The following is a 15,946-nucleotide window of genomic DNA, read 5'->3' as shown; positions in this document are numbered from 1 at the left end:
TCAATACATAAAATTGATGCAGTTGTGGTTCAGTTATGAATGCCTGACTATTAAGCAAACATTATGGATATCATTTCATGATTTCAATTCAAAGAGAAAAATTTCTCATTTCAAGTATTTTTATTTTATCGTAGGATATTAGATAGCTAATAAAAAAAAATTAGCTTTTTGGCTTATTTTAAGAAAGTGCCCAATCCATTTCCATTGTTAATTACAAAAACAAAATAGCAAACAATAAACAATATTAATAATTATTATTATTTTATTTATCAAATTATTATTATAAGAAAAAAAACTATACATAAAATCACAAAACCTTTATCTTTTTCATATTTTTCCGATATTATTTTATTTTATATTGACTCCTTTTAATTTTTCCCGTAGCTCGATAAAATTTCGCTCCCCAAAGCGTGGTAATATGAATTATTTATAAATTTGTTCATATCCCTGAATGGAAATGGAACCCACAACCGTTTACAGTCAAAAATTTTAAGCATAATTATGAATCAATTCAATAATGATGGATCGATTCAATTATATATTCAATGGATCAATTACGGATTACCTTAATATACGAGTAGAATAGCTTAAAATAATTGATGACATTTCCAAAACGAACACCTTCTGTGTGTTTACCCTACGATTACACGTCAGATGTGGCAGACGGAAGTTATATTAATTCTTGGTTCCGTAGGGAACAAATTGCTGAAAATAATGGTATTGTGATTTTCCTTGCCGTCCCTTTTTAATGCAACGATGCTTTTAAGAATAACATGGGACTAATATCGTGTTTTCTTCTTTTTTAGCCATTTTTACCTGTTTTTTATGTTGTTTCTTTATTATACTCACTTCGGGGTCTACTAGTGTAGTAAAAATAAATTTGCACTGTTCTTTAGAGTATGTGTAGGGATGTGCTTTTGGAATGTGTTTTATAGACTCACAACCCTAATATAAGGGACAGTTCTTTATTTTTTCTTGACCATCGATGACGATGTATTTAGCACAATATACTGAATCATTAAAAGCTGTCTGTATTGAAAAATATGCATCTATCATATCATTATTTTTTTTCAGTTTCACGCTGTTAGTCTGCCTTTCGCATGTAGCAGGGTAGACAGAGGAAACATCATGTTAAGACACTCTGTTTTCTATTTCTTCGTATAATAAGATTATATATGTTATGCCTTAAATGCCACTTAAACGGATTGCAGGCAGCCTCTACTAAATTCACAGCCTCTTTTTAAAATATCCTTAAAGAAACAAATATACAGAATTTCGTTAAAAAGATCGTCGTACAATAATCTGAAGCGAAATGTGCAATACTCTAGAGATATTTATTTGTAAGCGATATTCGATATCCGTTTTTACTCAAATTCTCAAAGGAGAGTGGGGGATGCCAATAAAAACGTTTACGTACTGGGTTTACACTTTATAGTATGAGAATTTTGTATTGTATGCATGTTTTGAATTTTATTTATTTTTTATGTGGTTAGAATTCTGTCGGTTTTTTGTAATGATGTCTTTTTTTAGATTTACGCTGAATCCCGCACGTAGCACATTTGTTTCCATTAAGATACTTCCGTTCTCCACTTTTCGCCAAATTCTCGAAATCAATGCCGCGCTTTGCTTTGTTACCAGGGTGATATTAAATATTCCTGAATCGAACCCACAAACCACAAAATTACTTAATAAATGAACTATCTAAGACAAAAATATTTTTTGAATTTCAATCAGTAGTTCTTGAGATAAGTGTGTTCAACCAAACGAACTCTTCTACATTGTAATATCAGTATAGAAATATATATGTGTGTATGAAAATAAACTTCTCCCTTAAATCCACCTCGAGTTACGGCGTAACGTTCGGTAATTCAAAGTGTCAAACTTTAGATACGATAGTTCTTTACGGTCTCTAGGGCCTTTGTTTTTCCTACAGTAGTTTTACGCATATATCTTGTTAGTTCAATGATTTGGAATGGAAATGTATCAATTTGTCTATATATGTATATGTATTTATTTATTAATTTTTGCAGAAAAAAAAATTGCAGAGAAAAAACACTAATAAAAAATTAGTTTACGTCTAATTTTAAAAATTACTATGAACATGAAAAAAATTATTATGAACTTTACGTCTAGTTATAAAAATAAACTTTTAGTAGCTTCTCACTTAGAGGAACGATCCTCTATATCCACGTAATATTTGAGACACTGCGAGTTGAGTGTAGAAACTCAACGATTTTATCTTGTTACTTGATTAAATAAATAAAAATAATCAATTCCTCGAATGGAAATCGAACTTACAACCGTCGCGCTTATAGTCAATTATGTGACGCTGCGCCACAACGGCCTGTAAATTATGAAGATATCATTTTATGTCACGGCCAGTGGCGCAGGAGCACAAAAGTGTGAATGTAAATGTGTCAGTTTGTGGGTTCGATTACTATTTGTGGAAATGAAATTAAATATATTTGGGAAATGGAAGTATCTTAATGGGAAAGAAGTAAGATACTCCTCCTCCACAAGCTCTCAAGCTTCCTCTGTGGGCTGGATACTGCGAAAAGATATATAATAAGATATATCAAAAGCTTACCAATGCCATATAAGAGCTTAACATAGAAGTATTTATATAAAAGCACTACACAGATATCTAGTCATAATACGATTCAATGCCGACCGTCTAAGCCGCTTAGCGCCCTATGCGCTGAGGAACTATTCTATAAATTTTATTAAAAATATAGAACTGAAATATATATAATACTGAAATTTAACTATAAATTTTATTAAAAATATAGAATAGTGACACAGCGTTTGAATGTTAACGCGATCGTTGTAAGTTCGATTCTCACTCAGGGGCACTGAGTCAGGAGATCTAACGGAATTAACCTCATATTTGAAAAAAGATCCTCTCTGTGGAGTACCACAAAAAAGTAAAGAGGCTACTTCTGATTAAAGTAGGTCACAACTATCACTTACCTTTTGAATTTTGCATCGTAGGCGCAAACAGTTTTGTCTTTTTTTGATTGAAAAATGTAGAATAGAGTTACGTTATATTCAATAATTAAATTTCACCATAACATCATAACTTACCGCCGTATCCTGCGTATATCAGGATACGCAATAAAATTTAGCTTTAAGACATTACGTTCCTCACTTTTCACATACTTCTGTATTGAGATGAGTGTTTCACCAGGACGATGAAATTTAAAAAATCCAAATGGAAATCGGACCTACTAACATCGTGTTACCAGTAAGACACAGTGCCGCTGCGTTACGATGGCCTTATAAAATCAAGAAAAAAATAAATAAAATATTTAAAATATAACCTCTGTATGTACATCATAATATAAAACTTCATGAAATATCAAGAATAGGCCTCCCAATTTACCACTTACAGGTTTTCCCACGTAACGTATTTCAAAGTTCATATATTCAATACAGCGCGAGATATTTCGCAAAATTCACAAATCCATCCTTTGTTAGCGTTTCAGAAGTATTTTATTTGCTTTTCAAAATCTATAACAATGCATTCGGAGTTTTAACAAAAATCAAATATTTTTTTTTATATGTATGTATATATGTGGGTAGTTGGAAAAAATATATTTGAACTGAAAATATTGGAATATTCGACTGTACGATATTTAACAAATTGATTCTGTGCGAATTTTAATAGAGGAACTGACTATATATTTTAGTAAATGTTGTGAACATTTTTGTTTGGAAATTAAAGTAGTTGAAAGAAAACACTCAGACAGAAAAGATGCTTTTCAGCTTAGTTTCAAGCTTTTTCCTCCTGGCAAAAGAAATTAGATATTTAGACACTTTTCACTGAGCTGTACAGCATTGCGTGTTGATTTGCGAAACTCAACGCCGCGCTTTGCCTCGTTACCAGAGCGAGGAAATGTATATATTAAATATTTCATTCCTCGGAGGAGAATCGAACCCATAACCTGACGCATTTACAGCCGCATGCTTGTGCCCTACGCCACGACTGGCCTCAAAATAAACTATTTTTGTTTAATATTAACAACAACAAATCTATAATAGTACCTCTACCTACGTCGGCATACATAAATTAAGAAATTCGATCGACCTCATTACATACTCAATATTATACAGGCATAAGTAATTCCAAAATCCATTTATACGCACTACAAACTAAGTAAAGCCTATAATCTATTTGACTAGTGATGTACATATATATAGAAATAACGATAGTTCCTCCCAATGTCTTCAGATTACGGTGAGAAGTGGAGAACGGAAGTGTCATAATGGAAAGGGAAAGGGACTGGGTTCCCAGGTTCCCTCTACCTATGCCAAAAAAGAATATTTGATGTATCAGTCTGATAAACTAGGTGTTATATAATGTATCCAGAATAAATAGTTGAGAATGGACGTATTACCACTAGTTTTTCTCTATTTTGCATAATGAAGAACATGTATGAAGGCCGTCTCTGCACTTGAAAATGTATATCGTTGACATTATGTGAAGGTAAAAAAATAAGTTCTTTTTAAAGAAAAGTATAACAATTTCGACATAGTTTGATGTATGGCTTAATGGTTCGAGTGCTACGATTAAATTATGTTATGTTAAAAAATTTATACCTTTTTGTAATCGTCACTAATTATTATTTATAACTTTATTTCATAATTTAAACTGATTATTCTTATATTATCTGGTCTAAAATATACCATTAAATACTAAAAACATTCGCCACTCGTTTAGCGTTGGTGTTTTTTCATTTATTTATTTACGAACTTTCTGAATCATCCCCCATACAATATTTACAGAAAAATTATATCGTCCTTTAACCCGCCAGACTAGCTTTTCACTTCCACAAAAATAAGAAGAACAAAAATAAGTGCTTTTGGAAATGCTGCGTTTGTCAAAGTTAACTGTGTAACTGCGTCTAACGTTTTCAGTAGCAGTAAAGAGTTTTTAATAGAGTTTTGCTATATTTTTTATTTCCATTTGGCGTAAAAAGAGAGCTTTTTTAGATTCACGCCGTATTCTGAATATTGCAGGGTCGGCAGAGGGTTGTTACCAGGGAATGGCAATTAAAATAGTTAATTTTGTCGAGTGGGAATCGATTTCACAAACATTGCATTTACCGTTGCGCAACTGTACCTTTGCGCCACGATAGCCTCTTCCCTTTGGTTTAATCAAGATCTATTTTAGCCAATGCCACTCAACACGCAATGCCGAAAGAATTCAGTGGAAAATGGAAGAATTGGAAAATTGAAGAAACGCAGTGTCGTAACATTAGGTTCCCTTTCCCTATCCTGCACACAGCAGGATAGGGAAACCTGGGAACCTGGGATACAGCAATTTATAAAAAAAAAAGCTAAAAAGGGCCGTCAGGTTTAAATGCACGTTCCATTTGATTAATATTAACAATATACATGGGCGTAAAAATGATATATGTACCTTTGTTTATTTATTTCCTATTAATATAAATAATACAGTAAAATATAAATGAAATACTAGCATCACTATTTAGTGAGAGGAATCTACAAGGCGTTTACAGGATCGTAGGCTTATAAAGCCGAGGACGAATGAGTAGGCTTAATTGAAACTTGATGAGTGTTCCCATTGTTCTACACGGTAATGGGTACGGTTTCATAATTTAAAAAAAAGACGTGTATATAAAAAAAAGAGACGCCTCATATGGGCTGGTGTACCTCAGTATCAGCTGGACCTATTTGGTCGAGCATAGAGCCGTTGGAATCGTTGGGGACCCAATGATCTACCACATTCATAATTTGGAGTGTTCTAGGGAACCAATACCGAATTTTCTAACCGCACAGTATGTCACAAGCTCAAATACCATTCACATCACCTGAATACGTGTCACTCCACTACTGTGAGACTGCTTCGTAGAAACTTCCTTCCACGCGCCACCCAACTGCGGAATGGTCTACCTGCGGCCGTGGTTCCAGGTCGATACGACCTGGGTGCCTTCACGAAGTGCGCCTATCTCCACCTTAGCAGTCGGCACCGTACCTGTAGCTCCTTTGGTGTCACACGGGGTCGTGGGCGGCGGTGATGACTTACCATCAGGTAGCCCGTACGCTCATTTGTCTTATCTTTTTTCCTTAAAAAAAACAAATAAAAAAAGATCCTGTTTCTCTGCGCCACGACTTAAAAAAATATTTAATAACAATAAGAATACCACTAGAATAACGTTTACGTTTACACAATGGGACTAGTAAAACGGTCGGTAGATTTTGAAGGAGTTATTTTGGGGGATTAGCGTGCTTGCTCCAAGAACACTCGGGGTAATTTAAAATATGTTTTGTTAGGCCGTGATAGCTTTAGGGGGTAACGAAGTTGGTGGCATCAATCTTGGAAACACTCGATTTACAGGTATTTCTGAAACTAAATTTAATGGTAAAGTGCTAATTTACTGTATATTTAAAATGTAATTGTGTTTTTCATAATATATAATTTATAAAGTTTGCTACATATATGTATATAACATTTAGTAAATAAATAAAATAAATAAAATTTATAGTTTATAGTCCTATTTTCTAAGTTATATTAAAGTAACGTAAATAGAAAAAATTGTTAAGTTTTTTTATATTCAGTAGAACATAGATCCTATTTACCTAGTCAACAATATTTCTTGTGCACAACTTTAATATATAATTTATAAACATTACATCACAATAGAAACTTAAAGCTTCAAAAAGTAACTGTTATAGTTATATAATTTTTCTAGAGACTCAAACGTGGCTTTGCTCGCTATGACTTATTTTATAGCAAACGATATTTTTTAATAAATATATATTTTTTTAATAAAAAGTCCTTGCTAATATCTTCTTGCTAAAAATTGTTGTACAAAGTTTTATGAAAATCGGTTAAATCGTTTTGGCGTGAAAGCGTAACAAGTAAATTTACATCCACATTTACTTATATAAGTATAACATATAACATAATTAATTATGCATTAAATGATAATCTCCATAATAATCATTTTGATATTCTTCTTTCAATTTAAAAAATATAATATTTTTTATACAAGAAACTAATTCAAATAAATAATTAAATTAATCCAATTAATTATATATAGAATATCAATCTAAATTGTAAATCATTCAACCAGTCGCTAGACTTATCGGGCGATTCCAATACAAATACGGATTTGCTGACGCTTCGGAAGTTTGTCATTTGGTGTACACTAGGGCGATAGTGTTCCACTTGGGACTAGATAAATCTGTCCGTTACCGGTATTGGTCTCTGGATAGGTGGCATACGTATTTTAGTATGAAAATTTATATATAGCTATTGGCTGTAATAAAGTAAAATAAAATTAAAATGACATATAGACAATAGAACTTGTTTTCCCGTAAGATTTCTTGTGTCTGTCATGGCGTCTGAACGTTGACACGACGGTTGTGGCCTCGGAAGAATGAATAATTTTATTTCTTTGGTTTGGTACCACTCGACGGAATGTCTTAAAGTGAGACTCTCCCCTAATTTTAAGACATTCCATGCTTAGTAGTGAAATCCAATGCCGCGCCGCCTTTTGTTCGCGGTTTTTAATAATTCTAAGCTAATATAAAATTGTCATGAACTGCAACAAACACTTTTTAACTCTAGTTGAGTTTTGCACGATAATGAATACTTTCCTATTACGGTATAACGTATTAATCTTAGTGTAGTAATAATATTTAGCTTTAGCTTTAGCTTTATGATGTGTCCCACACTTAGCAGAGAGTGGGAGGAGCCACCAGGAGCCTGGGAACTAGTTACAAGAATATCTGTTCCCCAGTCATATACTGTCCTCTACTTTGCGGCGAATTCGTGGATACCAGAGTGAAGATATAAAAATATAAAAATGTATATATTTAAAGATTAGATTATATTATTTAATGTTCAATATTTAATATATACCATATACTAAAAAAAACTGTAGGTACCAAGTTGAACATAACGGAATTTCAGGGGGGGGGGGGGTTGAAGCGCAGAGCTATTAATTATATTACACGGTTGTGACAGACACAACTTTCTGAAACTTCATTAGCTGACTGTACCTGGATTTGCGATCAATTCCTTTGATTGTTAGATTTTGTATTTTATATACGTGTACATAGATACAAATACATATATTATTTTAATATATATTTGTGAGTAAATATTGAATCGATAATAAAAAAAACAGCAAATATGCGCTTGATAACAGAGAAGTGCGGCAGTGAGTTCCGTCACTCAACTCGCAATGTCTCGAAATCGAACAGAAAGTGGAGAATGGTGTGTGTTAAAGCCATGTTTTCCTGCCTACTTTTTTTACTTGTTCGAGTCACATGAAACTATTATTATAGCTTTACGCTGTATCCTGAACATAGCAGGGAAGGCAGAGAGAACCTAGGAGCCTTGTGATAAGTTCTGATAAAGACATTTCCGTTTCCCGCTTTCCACCGAATTTTGGAGGCTTTCTGGTGAACGGAAGTGTCATAAAAGATATGGAGTATCTTAACACTAGATCCCCAGGTTCCCTTTACCTACCCTGCCTTGTGCAGTATACAGAGTGAAGCTGAAAAAAAAAACAAAACAATACTCAACACAAAATCTTTTATCTCCACACAAAACAATATCTACTTCTCATCCAAATAAAAGACTACCTATCATATATAATAAGTGAAGTTATTAATTACACTCCACCGTCACAACTTTCACAACTTTCATAAACTTCATTAACTAACCGTACCTGGTTCTGGTGCTGTACGATCGATGTTTGGTTGTTTTGAGAATTATGTTGACACTAGCTACGTAGGTAGGTAGCTGGAGCAACGGTAGCGGTGAAATTTAATTTTCGTAGCTTAAAATGTGATATGTAGAGTTTTTGAGTAGATTTTTATTCTATGAAGTCTCATTATGTAGAGAGAGAATCATTGTTATGGGAGATTGTGAGCGATGATTGAATGATGATATTTAATTTCTTTTTTTTCGTACCGTAGGTAAACACGGCGTTAAATTTCGTTTTTCAACTTAGCTATGTGACAAAAAAAGTGAATATGCTTTATTTATTGACAGAAGTTAGAAAGTGAAAGATTTGGCCCCATATTCTTTTTACTTCTACGTTTATACTCAAATATTCTTTATACTCAAAACAATGATGTCATTCATTTTAAATCTATTCATTTGTTTTATAATTTTCATTCATTGGCGCAACATCGTTGGCATATGTTTACATATATCGACGTCATAGTTCTTGATTTTAAATCCTTGCTTAGTTCAGAAATTGAGCTTTTAATTGCTTTTTTACGATATCAGTAAAAATAAATAATTTGAAGGCCGCCACAGCTTGACGGTTGTGGATTCCATTCCCACTTAACTTAACAATTTTAACAATTAGTAAACGACAAAAGCTTAACTAAAAATCAAATAAATTTAATATAAATACAATAAAACAAAACCATCTAAAACCGTCAAACACTTAATAAAATTCGATTTATTTAAAGAGGGACCCTTAATTAACCAACTTTGTTTTTAAACAAAGAAAGTAAGTAACAAAAAGTTCCAAATGAGAGCTTCACTGACGTTAAGAACTTTGATGAAGATTGATTTCAATCGAGTTAATCAATACTAATATTACTCAATATCCATTAAAACGAGGTTCAAACTTTATTATTTGCCTATAAATTTAATTGTGGAGTTGATTTTTCGAGATATAAAAGTTTTTTGTTACTGTGGCATGTACCTATATATAGCTTTATTGTAATTTTTCGCCTTATCTCGTAAGGAGAAAGGCCGAAGCTGTCATCGTGGAGGAAAATCGACTGTAAACACGACGGTTGTGGGTTCGATTCCCACTTGGAATAACGAAATATTTCAATATTTTGCTCTAGTGATGAAGCAAAATACGGCGTTGAGTGCCGCCACTCAACATGCAATGAATTCCGCCTCCAGAATTCACCGGAAAGTGGGGAACGAAACTGTCTTAACGCTAGGTTTCCAGGTTTCATGTGCCAAAAAAAATTCTACAAGTATAAATCAAACCTACAACCTCCCCGTTGGTAGTTGGACGACGCCTTAATGCGCCACGGCGGCGGGCGTCTAATAACATTAATATTTCTCAATATCCATTAAAACGAACTCGAAACTTTATTATTTACCAATAAATTAAATTGTTCACTTTCTTTCTATTATAAAGCTTGAATTACATTTTTTTATAGAAATTATTTGGTTTTGTTATTTTATTAAAATTACTAATCTTCACCCGCAAATTTGTTACTTGGACTCTAAGATATATAAATTAAAAGAAAAAAATCTTTTTTAGAAAAAACTTTTATTTCAACGATTTAAAAAGGAGAAAATAACATTTTTCTTTTAAATTTTAACAATCAACACATAACCTCATTATACACAATTTATATGAACATTAAAGCTTGTCGCGCGATTTACTTTTGTAAATAAACCAGTACTAATTTAATTACGTAAAATCTGTAAAAAGTTTAAGATTTAAAAATTTTAATTTAATTTAATATTGATTAACGCCAGGAATCAGGAACGTACAACTTTGTAGTCAAAACCCTTAGACGTTTTCCATGAGACGCGGCTTCAAATCCCATTTTTGACCATTTTCTAAAAAAGTAACTTATATAATATAGGTACGGCAATTTTCCCCCTAACTGACCTATTTAGTTCAGCTGGCTGAGCCCTCGATACTAGAATACAACGCACTATATCTCTTCGTATTTCTAGTTCAAAGGAGTACGATGGCTCTCCAATAGTCGACTAAGTGATTTCCAATTCTACCTTCAAGATTACATGGATGTAAAGTTAAGATGCACTGTAAGGTGATATATTATATAAAAACCTTTTTTTTTTTTTTTATTTTATTTGTAAAAGGTTCACCAGCAGTTGTTACAATGATACTTATAATACTAACACATGCAATACAAAAAAAAAAAGAACTTAATTGTACAACTATATAAAGGTAAACACAGCATGCAATCACATAATTGTTTTACTTAAATCTAATGTTTATAAAAATATAAATTCTAATCAATTTGTATGCAGTTTAAGTGCTACCTACTAGTTAATGAAAATTATTTGAGATTTTTCAAGATATTATTGTGAAATTTATTTATCGAATCATAAAATACATCCGCAACCATACTCTAGTCGTTAAGAAGTTTGCTCAAACGAGGAATTGCTGAATTTGAACCGAGTACAGTGCGACGAAATGGGATAGATAGTGGTGCAATTTTAGACCTAGGATAGCAACGAGGGACTTTGAAATTAAAGCTACTTAACAATTGACGACAGTCGATACAATTGTTTAATATTTTATAAATAAAGCGAATATCTAATAAAGTTCTACGATTGTCCAGTGATATCATTTTAAAATATTTTAACCTCTCGCTGTACGAAGTTAACTTTTTAACGTTTCCTGTAGAAAATGACAGATTCCACAAAAAACGCTTTTGAAGACGTTCCAGTCTCAAAATATGTGTAGCATAATGTGGTCGCCACACTACACTGCCATATTCTAAAATACTTTTTATGAGACTATTATATAAAATAATTTTAGTGTTTGGTTTGAGAAAATTTTTTGACATGCGTATTACAAACCATAACTTTTTGGATGCTTTTTTTATCGTCTGTTCAATATGTGGCAAGAAAGTTAGTTTTGAATCTAAGACTACGCCTAAGTCCTTTAATGTTGTGACCTCTTCAAGTATAATTTCTTTAATGGAGTAAAATGAAGGAACAGATCGTGCATTACGTGTGAATTTTATGTGTCTACATTTAGCTGCATTTACGCTCATGCCATTATCATTGCACCATTCAACTAGGCGGTCAATATCCTCTTGAAGTAAAATTGAGTCCTCCAATGTTCCTACGGCTCTAATAAATTTAACATCATCAGCAAATATATACGGACTTGAGTTCTGAAAACACACTATAATATCGTTTATGAAAATATTGAAAAGAGTAGGACCCAAATGGGAACCTTGAGGTACTCCTGATAAGCATACTTGAATATTTGATTTATATCCGTTTAATACAACATAAAAAGAACGATGTTTTAAGTATGATGAAAACCACTTTATTAATGGACCCATAACACCATAGGCGGCCAGTTTTTTTAATAAAATATCATGCGGCACACGATCGAATGCCTTGCTCAAATCAGTATAAATTGCATCTATTTGTAATCGCTCATCAATCGCTTGAATTACAGAATCGGTGAAAGTAACAGGATTTGTGATAGTTGATCTACCTTTTACAAATCCGTGTTGTTGATCTATCAAGGAAGGTTTAAAGTGGGAATTGATAATAGGATAGATAAGATCCTCAAATACCTTCGCAAAGTGCGACAGTATTGATATCGGTCGATAATTTTTGACCATAGTTTCATCTTCCTGCTTATGCACAGGAACGACTTTAGCTTCTTTCCACTTCACAGGAAATACTCCAGACCTAAGCGACTCATTATATAAGTAATAAAGTGGCAATGAAAGATTACTCGCGCACTCAACAATAAATATAGAAGGAATATTATCTGATCCAGCTCCTTTAGAAATATCAAGTGTTTTGAGCTTATCAAGTATATGTTTTTCGCAAATTTCTACATAAGATAATGGGGTATTATTTTTTTGAACAGAATAAACATTTCTAATTGCATTAATATCGTTGGAACCTGAAGGAGAATTACAAACAGATGCAAAATATTGAGCAAAGAGATTACAAGAATCTTCCCCGTTGCCGTTTGCCGTTACTTAAAGTAGCTGGATATGTACTCTGATGTTTTTGAGAATTTTTCACAAAATTGAAAAAGTATTTAGGATTTTTTTTTATACTTTGTTCAGTGTTTTGAATGTACGTCTGAAATGATTCAGAAGCTAATTTCTGGCAACGTCTGCTAAGCAATCTCAGAGTTAGTTCATCCATAGGATTATTATATATTTTATATCGTTCTTTTATTTTTATTTTTTCATTTAGACGTCTAATAAATTTTTTAGGAAGCCAAACCGGGAATTTATTACATTTATTCTTAGATAAAGGTACAAACATGTCAATAGATTTTTTTAGTATGTTGCAAAATGTTAACACCATTTCATCAATACATTCACATTTATAAAATTCCGTATGCCAATCTATATCCGCTAAATATTTATTTATAGAACCATAGTCAGCCTTATAAAAATTTAATCGTTTGAGATTTGTATTAATTGTTAGTCTATCTGATGTTTCTGTGTTTACTTTAAATTCAATTGGTGGGTGCAATGGATCACTCTTACATAAAACGTCAATTGATTCTGTCACATTACAGTTTGGTATATCAGTTAACACAAGATCAAGAATTTTATTTGAGCAATTCATTACATTGTTACACTGTCGTAAGTTATTCATTGCACAGAAGTCCACTAAAGATTGGCAAATTGAAGAGATCGGTTGAATGTAGTGAGTGTTAGATGTACTCCAGTTTATGTTATTGAGATTAAAATCTCCAACAAGGCAAGTGTAAAGATTATGGATTTCAGATACTCTATTATAATTAGCCAAAAAAGTCTCGAGTAACGCTTTATTTACTGGAGGTGGTAAATATACTACAGATAAAACCATATGACAAAGTTTATTATTTATAGGTGTATTTATAACAACCCACAAATCTTCGCAATTGCTTTGCCATTCAATCATATTTTTAGAAGAAATATGTTTTTTTACAGCAATCAAGACACCACCTCCGTCTTTCTTTTTAGAATTACTATCAATCATCCGATCTCTCCTAAAAACATTATAATTATTCCCAAACAACATATTACTACAAACAGTTTCATTTAACCAGGTTTCCGTAAGCACAATTATATCAGCGTTCACACACAATAAATTACAATAAAAATCTTTTGTTTTTGTTCGTAAACCACGAACATTTTGATAATAAATTGTTATTGACGAGAATTTTAAGCAAATTATCTATTTGAATTACACTAACACAATTAATTCTAATTTATTTTTTCTAAATAATCAAAACTTTTTATTACTTTAAACTCTGAGCTATCATCTTTTCTCATATAAATTTTTCCGCTTCTGACCCATACATATTTATAATTAATTTGCTTAGATTTTACCCTTGCAGCAGCATGTAATGCCTTATTTGTGGGTGACAGATGTTCAACTACATAAATAGCTTGTTTATGTCCTTTGATATCAATATGAGATGTATTCAGTTTATCCGTGGAATGCGATTTATTATATTTTATACAAGCTGCCAATAAGCGGTCTCTAATTTTTTGAGATGTCAACTGAACAACTATAGAACGGGGGCGATTGCTGGATCGATTAGACTTTGCAACCCGGCTACATGCTGCTATTGTATCTTCCGTAATATTACAACCCACTGCACTACCTAATTTAGTGACTATCTCTATAATGCTTTCTTGTCGGTTTTCTGGGACACATTGTACTTCAATATTATTTAAACGTGCATGCTGTTCCATTAAGTCAATTCGGTAACTTAATTTTTTTACAGTCGAGTGCATTGTGCTATTTTCCTCTTGTAATGTTTTAAGCGTATTTAAGGTTGACTTATGTTCCTTGAGAAGATCTTCGTACTGATTGCTTAAAAAAATTATAGAATTCTTCATATCTGTAAACTTCTCACGTGCCGATTGTAATTCTTCAGAGAGTAGGCTTTTCATTGAGTTTGTTATTTCCGTAACTAGTTCGATTTTGTGAGAATCCATAATTTCTTCGATAATATGCTGCATATTTTCTGCAGTAACTTGCGAACCAGGTTCTTCACTGCGAGGGGAAGAGCTTGCTAACCGCTTGTTCGATCTCTTGGTTATGTTAGAATCTTCCTTATATTTGGTTCCAGGTCTCACTTTTATAGGAGTATTATCAGAAGAAATATTTTTCTTTTTGGACTTGCATAGCGGACATTTCCATTCCGAAGTTAGTTCCACAGTAGTGTCATATTCTTGATGCTCTTTACCGTACAAACAACTCGAATGATACGCCATTAACCTTAACCCTAACCTTAAATATATATTTAAATATTTTTCAGAGTAACTGTTTTTTTGTAGGCTTTGTTTTCTATTATATTTCAAGAGCGTCGTAACGAGGGATTTTTAGTCTATTATGTACGAGTATTCGAATATTATTTTTGTATAAGAAATGTGAACAAAAGGGAAATATTACAATTTTTTTCTCTTTATTTTATCCAAGTAAAAAACAATATTTTTGTATGTTTGTAAAAAAAAAATAAAGTACAGGAATAAGCTCCACCAGCTTTAAGTAAAATCTGAACACTGATTATATCCTGATTATAGTAAAATTAGAAACCTAATTTTAAGACACTGGTAGTACGCAGTGTTTAAGGCACTACATTTCTTGAAATTAAATATTGAGTAACGGAACTAAACGCCGCACTTTAAACACTAGACTCCGCCAAAACAATAATAAAATAAAATATATAAAATCCCAACTATAACCCTACAAAATAAAATAGACAGTCACTTCCATTAAACGTTGTACCGAAACACCTTTGTTTTCTGATCGGCCGGTTGTTCGCGATTACGACAGTCTCATGATTCAGCAAATCCCGCCTACAATTGCCTACTATTTGTAACGGAGTCGAGAGGAGACGGCAACTTGTGACGTTTAGTTGAACTGGTAGTCATTGAGCTTTGTATATAGGTCTTATATTAGTGGATGGCTTCACGCTGTATTCCGCTTATAGCAGGTTAGACGGAGGGAACCTAGTGTTGAGATGTTCAATTGCTCATCTTAACATTAGGTTCCCTCTGTTTCCGTTTCTCAAGTTCCGCCCGATTTTTGAAATGTCCCGTGATGAGAGGCGAAACTCAACGCAGCTTTTTGTCTTATTATTAAAACGTGAAAATGAAAGTAATTCATGATAATCTTCGTATTAGAGGGAATCGAACACACGAGCGGTGCAGCTATGTTTTGGAAAGAAAATGGACTCCATTTTCC

The 15,946-nt window shown here is 32.7% G+C and overlaps 1 protein-coding gene across 1 annotated transcript; it reads right to left on the bottom strand.

The window, feature by feature from the left end:
* Positions 1-12,690: 12,690 nt before the first annotated feature.
* Positions 12,691-14,973, bottom strand: LOC146530649 (uncharacterized). The gene has a single exon (XM_085199496.1). The coding sequence runs from the start codon at positions 14,971-14,973 to the stop codon at positions 13,954-13,956; it is 1,020 nt and encodes a 339-aa protein (XP_085055622.1). The 3' UTR covers positions 12,691-13,953.
* Positions 14,974-15,946: the final 973 nt, after the last annotated feature.

The sequence above is a fragment of the Heliconius melpomene genome, chromosome 16 (assembly GCF_056956725.1).
Source record: "Heliconius melpomene rosina isolate 202511_hmr_F chromosome 16, ASM5695672v1, whole genome shotgun sequence".
Classification (NCBI taxonomy): Eukaryota; Metazoa; Arthropoda; class Insecta; order Lepidoptera; family Nymphalidae; genus Heliconius; species Heliconius melpomene.
This window is presented reverse-complemented; position numbering and strand designations above follow the sequence as displayed.